Below are 9,252 nucleotides of genomic sequence, written 5' to 3' on the forward strand. Positions count from 1 at the left end.
AGCTTGAGGCTCTGTCTCAAAAAAAAAAAAAAAAAAAAAAAAAGACTGAGGATGACAATGAACACAGATACCAAGTGCCAGCACAGACCCAGCATGGAGGAGAGTTGTCTAGTGACAACTGTTCAGATATAGGAATCACAGAACAGAAGACACAGCTGAACCACGGAAGTGATCAGAACTGTGCAGGGCAAGTAAAGACACTTGGGGCATTCAGGAAACACAAAATACAAGGTTGTAGGGAACAGCACAGGGTGATAGACAGAACCAAACGCAGCAGGAGGTTGGGAGCCGAGGACGTAAACTTTTTACGGAGATAGAATAGAATGGAGTTAAAAGCCACAATAGATTACTCAGGGCAAGAGCTTAAATGAGGTCACTACATTTGGCAGCCAGGAGGGCCTTGGTGACCTCTGTCTGGATGGCGGACAGCTCACCCATGGCCTGTCCAGAGCTGAGTCCCTGTGAGCTGGAGCCCAGCTGCCCCTCAGGTAGGGATTCCTCCTGGCCCAGGGTTGATGTGAAGTTCTCCACGTCCCCAGGGCCTGGCCCCTGTTGAGCCACAAGGTTTGGTAGGAAAAACAAAGCTGGTGGAATCAGCAAACAAGTCTTTCTGACTCTGCCATTGAACTGGGCCTCAGCAAGTCACCTTATAATCCCAAACTCAACTTCTTATCTATTCAGATGGGAATGTGACACAGGCTACTTAGGAGCATCAGAAGGCAACTTAAAGGCTTTGACAAGTTCTACAAACTATAAAGTTTGATGGGACCATTTCAGGATGTTGCTGTCACACGGCTGCCAGTGACATGACTAAAGTTGCCCCAGGAGACACAGGGCTGCTAGACCCCTGCTCACACTGGGCTCAGCACTCAAGGCTCCCTCCCCTCCTTGTCTGAGGCCCTCTAATTGTTTCCCCCAGTGTCTTCACACAGGAAGCCACAACCCTGCACAGGAGCCAACCCCAGATGACTAAACTCCCACAACAGTTGCTGGAAGGTTGACAGTAAGATGGCAAGTTTGGTGGAGAGGGAAGATGTGAGGCCTGGTTCTGCCAAGACCCTGCAGCAGGACCTTGGAAGGATCCATTTCTGTGGCCGTTTCTCTCCTTGTGAGATGAGTCCAAATACAGTCTCCTTTCCAGGAAGCATCAGGAAAGAGAGGACAGAAAGAGATAAAAGCAGCAAGAGTCAAAGACCTAAGGCTGAGGAGGCAAAGCTAAGGACGGTTAGTCCGCGAGTACCTGGTCAGTGACGTCATACACAACGATGATGCCATGAGCCCCCCGGTAGTAGCTGGAGGTGATGGTCCGGAACCGCTCCTGACCGGCTGTGTCCCACTAAAAGACAGCAGGCAAAGGAAGTCAGTCCTGCACTCCTTCCCAAGACAGATGCCTCTGTCCCAAGGGTTTTGGGGAAAGTGACACTCACAATCTGAAGTTTGATAGTTTTGCCATCCAGCTCAATGGTTCGAATCTTGAAGTCCACCCCGATGGTGCTGATGTAGCTTTCTGTATATGTGTCATCCTGGAAGGTCAGGGGCCAATGAAATGGCCTGAGTGATCATGCCCAGGGCCTATCTGGATAGCCTCCCTCCAGCTTCTTGTCCCAGCTGGGATACTAACTGCCAAGTCCCAGCTCTTAGCACCCAACTTGCCAGCCCTGTTCCTCTGTTTAGGCAGATGTCTTGCTGTCCTGCACACTTGTCCTTGCTTCCCAGGCCTCACAACTACTGTGCTCTGGGTTGCCCCTTTCCTCCCAGCCGCCAGCTAGGGCCCCAGATGGATGGTATGGGAGGCTTCTTACTCACAGCAAACCGCAGGAGCAGGCATGACTTGCCCACGCCTGAGTCGCCAATCAAAAGCAGCTTAAACAGGTAGTCACTGGAGAGAGAGGATCAGAAGGCATGAAGGCAGGAAGCCCACTACCATCATCCTGAAATCACAGTCACAACATCTCCCCAACGTCATGAGGCAGGCTTGGTGTAGGGCATAATGCTGCTCACCAGATCCTCCCAACAATCTGGGTTGAGGAGGGCTGACCCTACACCATAACACAGATAGCTCAGAGGGCTCACATTCTGCCATGTCTTTGTGTCTCAGTTTCTCTTCAAGGCACAGAGAGATACATAACGTGCCAAGGTGACAAAGCTTGGTGTTCTCTCCTGATTCCTGATAGCCTCCATGGTTCGGTCCAGTATGGGCTTTTAGACAACCCACCCCACATCCTGTGCTGTGCCTAGCTTGGCAGGTGCAGCCCCAGGAGTGGAAAGCAGGCCCAATCCTGGACCAATTAAGTGAAAAAGCTATATGAAGAGGATGACAAGACATCCCCAAAAAGATGTGGTCAACAAGTGGTGACAAAAATCACATGTAATATTTGTTGAGTTCCAACTTGTAACATAGTACCCCAAATGCACCTCATTTAATCCCCACAGCAGTCCAATGAAGGGAGTGTTGCTGTTCCTGACTAATGAGGCAGCCAGAAATCAGAGAAGGGAAGTGACAGTGACCTGCCTTGAGATAACTTTCAGACTCAACCAGGTCTGTTGGACTCGGGAGTCTCTGAGAGCCTGCAGGTTCCCTGCCAGCTCAGACCTCCCCCTTCCACAAGGAAACCCAGTGGCTGGATCTGGAGAAGAAAAAGGAAGTGGCTGAAGAGAAAGAAGACAACCGACACTCGGGCAAACTACAAGTCTGGGACACAGAGGTGGGCCACCTGCGCAAGGGGGAAAAGACCAAAAAGTGAGGAAAGTCTGAGGACCAAGGAATCCCACTGGAAGGTGGATAGCATATTCCAGGCACCTCAACTTCGTGACAGTGGCACTGGGGGCCCGAGCAAAGGGAAGGGCGGGAAAGGAAAGGCCACTGGGAGTGACAAGACGGCGCGACCCAGGCAAGGGGCAGGAAGCAGGCCCTAGAGGAGGATCTGCGGGTGCTGCGACCTAGGAGGCGCTTCAGCCTGGCCCCAAGAATCCGGTTCCAGGAGAAAGAGAAGGGCAGGGGGACCACTAACCAATCTACATGGCCAACCCTGAACGCTAGGCCATAAATTATCGTGACGGGTTCCAAAACGCCGGGACCGCGATCAAGCAGCAGGTGGGGAAACTGAGGCCTGGAGTGACTGGAGCTGCAGGGTCACCTGACTGCTAAGGCCTGGTAGGACCAGTGCCTCAGGGTGCAAGTGCTACTTCTGTAGGTCGCCGTGTAAGCTCCGGGTACGAGGACACCAGGCGCCTAGCCGGGGTCTTCAGGTCCCCGGGGGGAGGGGCGGGACCCGGATGTGTGTGTCGGGGGGGGGGGTCAGAGGAAGAGGGACCCGGATGTGGGGGCGCCGCGCAGCCCTGACCCGGGCCAGACAACCCCGGTAAGCGTACAGTCCCGTACTCGGGATCGAGGCTGCGGCGCACGGCGCGGGCGGGGCTCACTCACTATTCGGGGTTCATGGCGGCGGTGGCGGCCCGCTCGGTCGCTTCCAGTCGACTCTGCTCCGCCTCCCGTTCCAAGATGGTGGCCGCTCCGCCCCGTCCGCAGCGCGCAGGCGCAAACGACCCCGACTGGGGCCTTGCCGCGCTGCTTCTCGGGACTTGTAGTCTCCCTTGTCGTCCAATTTACGGCGCTGCGCAAGCGTAATCCGGTGAGCCTGCGCCTCCTCGCCCCCACGCCGCCGGCGCATTGCCTTCTGGGGCTTGTAGTTTGCACCCGACGAACCCGGTTGAGGACCGCGTTTGGGAGCCTGGCGGCGCTCTGGTCTGACAGAATAGGTGGTCCTTCTCTCTCAGTTTGAGTATCAAACCAGAGGTGGGTGCTAGCAACAGACTAGTAAAAGCTCATTCATCAAGAGTTCTTCATGTGCGGGCGCTCCTAACTCATCCTAGTATGATGTTATCCACATTTTTTTTTTTTTTTTTTTTTTTTTTTTGAGACTGAGCCTCAAGCTATCCCCCTGGGTAGAGTGCCATGGCATCACGCTCACAGCAACCTCCAACTCCTGGGCTCAAGCGAGTCTCCTGCCTCAGCCTCCCAAGTAGCTGGGACTACAGGCGCCCGCCACAACGCCTGGCCATTTTTTGGTTGCAGCCATCATTGTTGTTTGGCGGGCCCGGGCTGGGGATTCGAACCCGCCACCTTAGGTGTATGTGGCTGGCGCCTTAGCCGCTTGAGCCACAGGCGCCGAGCCATGTTATCCACATTTTACAGAAGAAAAAAATCAAGTCTCGGTAAACTCGCTCAAAGTCAAATCCCTTACTAAGGAACAGAGCTCATCAAAGCCTGCGCGCTCCAGAACCCCGGGAGTGAAGGTTTTAGAAGAAATCCTGAATCTGCGGAGCCCAAACAACTCCGAGATAGAGGCACTGTCTGGGCGGCCAGGACCGGGCAAGACACGCGCGTGTACACACCCACCCGTGCTCCCACTTCACCTCGATTCGGACACGCCTAGGGGCCCTCGGCCTCTGCCTGAAAGCAAGCCCGTCTCAGATTCAAACCGTCTTTATTTCTACAGCAACATTTGAAAATAGAAAGCGACCGCCGAGGCCCCACATGTGGGGCGGCCCCTCCCGCCGAGGGCAGTCACGGCCGCTCGCGGAAGCTGCAGGCGCGGAGGGGGCGTGGCGAGGCGGGAGGGGCAGTGCATAGGGCTGGGACACCAGGCAGGCTCCGCGGAGCGCGCGCGAGCGAAAGATCCTCCGTCCTGCGGCCAGGGCAGGGCGGGTCCCCTGGAGGCCAGGAAGAGCGCGAGAGGCCCGGGAACGCTTTGGGGAAACGCCGCTCCTGGGTACGTGGAGCCTGGGAGATACCACCGCGCAGAATGGGGTGATTAAGGCCTGGGCGGTACCACGGAGAAGGGCGGGACGAGGGAGGCCCGGGTAGTACCATGGACTGAAGGAAGGGACGCGGCCAATAACTTATTTCTCTATATACAGAAGCAACGGCCAGGAGGGAAGGGTGGGATGGGGAGGGGAGGGCAAGGGCACTGAAAGGACTGCAGGTGCTTAGCGTTCTTGGCTCTGGGGTCTGGGAAGGGTGGACACTCCTGGCAGCTCCTCCTGCCCACCCGGACCTGGGGAGGAGGGGCCCTGCTAGAAGGAATAAATAAGGGACAGAGCGGGCAGGCCCAGCCTCCGGGGTTCAGGCTGAGATGACCAGAGAGGAGGTTACCCTGAGATTGAACAGAAAAGACAGGGACCTTGGGAGAGATAGGTGGGACAAGCAGCGGGCCCATGCGCAGGGCTGGGGTTGGGACACGACGGGATGAGGCTCTGGGGACTAGCTGCCCCTTCAGGATTAGCCCACGAGGGAGCTTCGTCGGGAGAGGTCCATGGAGCTGGAGCTGAGAGAGCGGCTGTCAGACAGACCTGGGCCTCCGGGCTGCGGGCAGAGGGGGCAGGTGGCTCAGCCTCATGCCCATACCAGCTTGTGCGTCCCAGGCCCCAAAGGGCCCATCTCCACAGTACTGTGTTGGCACTGGCCGCTTACATGCCCACCCAGGACAGAGGCTGGGGTCCTGTCAGCTGTCTCCTAGCTGTCCAGCCTAGTGCAACTTGGGATGGAGGCAGGAACTGTTGCTGGATGAACTGACATGGTTGGGAAACTCAGCAGGAACACATTCGTGCCTGACCTCAGCTGCCCAGTGCCCAGGTCCCCAGCCATGCCTACCTGGACTGGCTCCTCCACACTCTTGTTGAGGAAGTTGAGGGAACTGGCCCGCTTCATCCTGAGGGAAAAGGATGGCCAGAACTTGTTCAATGTGGTACTGGGCAGTGAGGGGGACATAGGAAGGGGTCATTGGTGTTTGGGCTGGAGTGGAGTGGTGAGTAGTGGGGCCTGAGAGGGATAAGAGAGCACTCTGGGTTTCTGGCAGGGGCTCATCTGAGATTGCTGGGTGGTTCTTGAGAGGCTCACTCTGGTGGGTGTCTCAAGACAGGGGCTCACCTGGGGTTAGGGGGATCCTGGGGGCCACCCCCCTGCAACTTCTTCACCAGCATCTCACTGCTGCGCCTTAGGGCATCCCGAAGCTTCCCAAAAGAGCCACTGCGCCTCAACGAGCCGCTACCATCCTGGTGGGGGAATAGGCTTGTCTCTAGGCCACATGGGCTCCTAGCCCATCCCAGCCCCCAGACTTACCCCACTCCACTCAGCTGCAGGCCCTGCCTCCTCCAGGTCAGAGTCAGACCGAGGCCCAGCACCTGCAGCCACGTCTCGGCTACCACGGCGGTCTCCCTGCCCACCACTGCCATCTTTCAGCAGTTCTACCACCTTGGTCTGACTGGCAGGGTCCAGGCCCTAAGGAAGGGGCAGGGGTATCAGGCCCTGATTGGAACACATACAGGGCCACACAAGTCCCTGCCACCCTTTTCAGCAGGGAGCCATACCTGCTTGCGGCTGCGACTGGCACAGTCTTCCAGGGTGTGCGCGGCCTCCAGCTTGCCCTGGCGTCGATATAGGGCCCCCAAGCTGCGCAGGGTGGTGTTGACTGTGGGGCTGTAAACAGGACATTCTTAAACTCCATGTTCCCCCAGGCCCAGGGCCCACCCTGGCACGAAACCCACACTAGGCCCTGAAGAACCATCTGGCCAGCCAGAACTTAGGCTTTCCCATCTGGCTTCTACTGTCATGGGATAAATCGCTTGGGGCCACCTGGACTAAAACTAGAAGACCCACAAGCAAGAGTTAGGCTGTTCCAGTGCAGGGAGCCTTCTTGAGGCAGATGGCCTATGACCTGGGCCTTGAAAGATGAACTGACAGAGAGGTGTGTCAACCCCCAGCCCAGCCATGTGACCCTTACCTGTCTACTTTACAGGCCTTGTACCAGCTGCCATATTCCCCATAAGGGGCGCTGTCCCGGCGCTTATCCTGGGGAAAAGAATGGTGGGGAAGGTGGGAGGCAACCCTCTCTCTGCACACCACCCCAGAACCTGCCCAGCCCTTCCTCACTGCGCTACCTTGCTCTCTTCCCGTTCCTCTGCATGCATCCAGATGGGCTTGTTGTCCCCTGGCGAGAGAGGGAAGAAAGGGGATGGTCACTGGCCTCCCATACAGGCCTTTGCTGGAGGGCTGAACACAGGACTGGAGTCTAAGGAAGGGACACTAGGGCTGGGCTTTATTGGATGAACAAGACACAGACCCCAAACACTGGTGACCTCTGGACACAGATGACCCAGACACAGGTCTATAGTGAGGGACTTGAGACTGGGGTAGGAGGAAGGGCAGACCCTTATACATTCAGGGCCCTGCCCTAGGATGTGCACTAGTCCTGAGTGATGGGCCAGGCTCTAAGGGACCCAGGAGTAGGAACTGGAGCCAGACCCTCCAGGCCAGCAGGAGTCACCCAGTGGAGAAGGGGGAAGCCAGGGCACAGGCAGGCAAAGGGGGCCATGTGATCCCTGTGTGCTCACATGTGTACCCAAAGGTAAGGCGGGATGTCAGCCCAACCTGAGGAACTGCCCATCTGAGATATTCATCCTGGATGGCCTGGAAGCTGGTGGCACTAGTGGACTCACCGTTGACAGAGCCAAACTCCTTCTCATGAGCTCGGGTGAGGATCTCCTTGTACAGGGTCTCTGCATCCTGGTATTTGCCCTGCTTCAGGTAGCAAGAAGCCTGGGGTGGGGGGGAGGGGGTGAGCAGGACCCAAGGAGCTGAGCCTTCTGTTCTCCTTCCTCCCCCAACCCCTCCCAGCCCCAGGCACCAGGTTGTTCTTGGTCTTAGCCACGTTGGGGTCGTCAGGCCCGAGGCGTGCAGCATAGATATCTAGTGCCCGGCGGTAGTAGTGCTCCACCTCCTCCGCCTTGCCCTGGTTCTGGCACAGAAGAGCCAGGTTGCTCAGCTGTTTGGCCACGTCTGGGTGAAACTTGCCTAGGACCTAGGATGGGCCAGAGAACCAACTCAGGGCTGCCCACCACCTGCCCATCTCACCTATGCCCTCCATGTGCCCAGTGCTCCCACTGCTGGACCCCACCTTTTCCCGGATCTCCAGTGCCCGCTTGCACAGAGGCTCAGCCTCCTTGTACTTGCCCCGCTTGCCGTACAGGACCGCCAGGTTGTTTAGTGTTGCAGCCACCTGAAGGGGAAGAATGGAAGCTCCTGACCCAGGCCCTGCTGGGCAGGGAAGTCTGGGACCTGAAAGCTGCACAGGGTGGGAGGCGGCCCCACCCACGCTCACTCACGGCTGGGTGGTCTTTCCCCAGTGTCTTTTCCCGAATGGCCAGGGCATCATTGAGCAGGTGGGCAGCCTCCTTGTACTTGTTCTGATCCCTGAAACAATGAGCTGTCAAGGTTGGTCAAGGTTGTTCCTCCAGCCTGAGCCCCTACTGCAGTGGCCTCTGATCCCCACAGTCACTCCTATATTCACTGAGGAGGGGGTGTGATGAAGTGTGACCCAGAGGATGGGGAGACTTGGTCAGCTCCTGTTCCCCAGGAGTTCACAATTGGCCAGGGCATGCAGTGCTGGGTTCCACTCCCACCCCATTCATAGTTCTTCTGGCCCCACACAACTTTCTCGCCACATGCCCTGCCATCCAGTCCCCAGGCCTTTGGTCATACCAGCTGTGTGCTACAGGACTCTTTCCCACCCTCTGTGTTCTGGGCAAACTCACTTTTCACCAAAGCACCCACTCAAGGTTGGTGCCTGAAGAAACACCACTTCCTGGGAACTCTGGAGTGCACGTGTCAGCCCCTCCCTGGTTCAGACCCACCCTCTCTCCTGCACTAGACTCAGTTCCATGCAGGCTGGAGCCTCCAAGGATGCAGGTGCCCCCAGGATGACTGTAGCCAGAGGAGCCCTCACCGATAGACTAGTGCCAGGATGTTGAGCATGGTGGCCACATCAGGGTGGTCATGGCCAGATGTCTTCTCCAGGTCTTCAAGTGCCTGCTTGCAGAGTGGCACAGCCACCTCATAGCGGCCCTGTGAGGCATACTGAATCACCAGGTTGTGCAGGGTACGGAGTCGTGCTGGGATTTCATAGCCTCCGTGCTGAGCAGCCACATCTCCTCCACCAGGGCTAGGGGCTACAGGGCCAAGAGTAGGAGGTCAGATGTCCTGGCTGGGCTGGGCATGCCAGTCGTGCCTTTAATCTACCTGGTAGGTGGCTCTGGGCTAACCACCCTATTTCAGTTTCCTTATTTACAGGGTAGGTACAGATACCCCATAAAAAGAGTGGGTAGGCTTGGCGCCTGTGGCTCAAGCGGCTAAGGCGCCAGCCACATACACCTAAGGTGGTGGGTTCGAATCCCCAGCCCGGACCTGCCAAACAA

General features: G+C 57.1%; 2 protein-coding genes across 6 annotated transcripts in view; both read right to left on the bottom strand.

Moving 5' to 3' along the window:
• RAB1B (RAB1B, member RAS oncogene family) overlaps window positions 1-3,586 on the bottom strand; it is a 7,260-nt gene extending 3,674 nt beyond the window's left edge. The window contains exons 1-4 of the mRNA XM_003798358.1: window positions 3,428-3,586; window positions 1,807-1,879; window positions 1,428-1,523; window positions 1,241-1,336 (exon numbers count right to left, since the gene is read on the bottom strand). Coding sequence (XP_003798406.1) covers window positions 1,241-1,336; window positions 1,428-1,523; window positions 1,807-1,879; window positions 3,428-3,441 — 279 coding nt within the window. The 5' untranslated portion in view covers window positions 3,442-3,586. The remainder of the gene's footprint in view (window positions 1-1,240; window positions 1,337-1,427; window positions 1,524-1,806; window positions 1,880-3,427) is intronic.
• Window positions 3,587-4,470: 884 nt separating this feature from the next.
• Window positions 4,471-9,252, bottom strand: part of KLC2 (kinesin light chain 2) — a 10,282-nt gene continuing 5,500 nt past the window's right edge. For 4 of the 5 annotated variants that reach the window (XM_023518301.1, XM_023518300.1, XM_012810462.2 and 1 more), the window contains 12 exons: window positions 8,784-9,006; window positions 8,164-8,251; window positions 7,956-8,057; window positions 7,686-7,859; window positions 7,498-7,597; window positions 6,940-6,989; window positions 6,783-6,850; window positions 6,370-6,478; window positions 6,122-6,280; window positions 5,930-6,054; window positions 5,654-5,711; window positions 4,471-5,365 (listed from right to left, as the gene is read on the bottom strand). In XM_023518301.1, coding sequence (XP_023374069.1) covers window positions 5,282-5,365; window positions 5,654-5,711; window positions 5,930-6,054; window positions 6,122-6,280; window positions 6,370-6,478; window positions 6,783-6,850; window positions 6,940-6,989; window positions 7,498-7,597; window positions 7,686-7,859; window positions 7,956-8,057; window positions 8,164-8,251; window positions 8,784-9,006 — 1,340 coding nt within the window. In that variant the 3' untranslated portion in view covers window positions 4,471-5,281. The remainder of the gene's footprint in view (window positions 5,366-5,653; window positions 5,712-5,929; window positions 6,055-6,121; window positions 6,281-6,369; window positions 6,479-6,782; window positions 6,851-6,939; window positions 6,990-7,497; window positions 7,598-7,685; window positions 7,860-7,955; window positions 8,058-8,163; window positions 8,252-8,783; window positions 9,007-9,252) is intronic. The other variant, XM_012810460.2, reaches the window with a different exon arrangement.

The sequence above is a fragment of the Otolemur garnettii genome, unplaced genomic scaffold, assembly GCF_000181295.1.
Source record: "Otolemur garnettii isolate 467f Iridium unplaced genomic scaffold, OtoGar3 scaffold00134, whole genome shotgun sequence".
Classification (NCBI taxonomy): domain Eukaryota; kingdom Metazoa; phylum Chordata; class Mammalia; order Primates; family Galagidae; genus Otolemur; species Otolemur garnettii.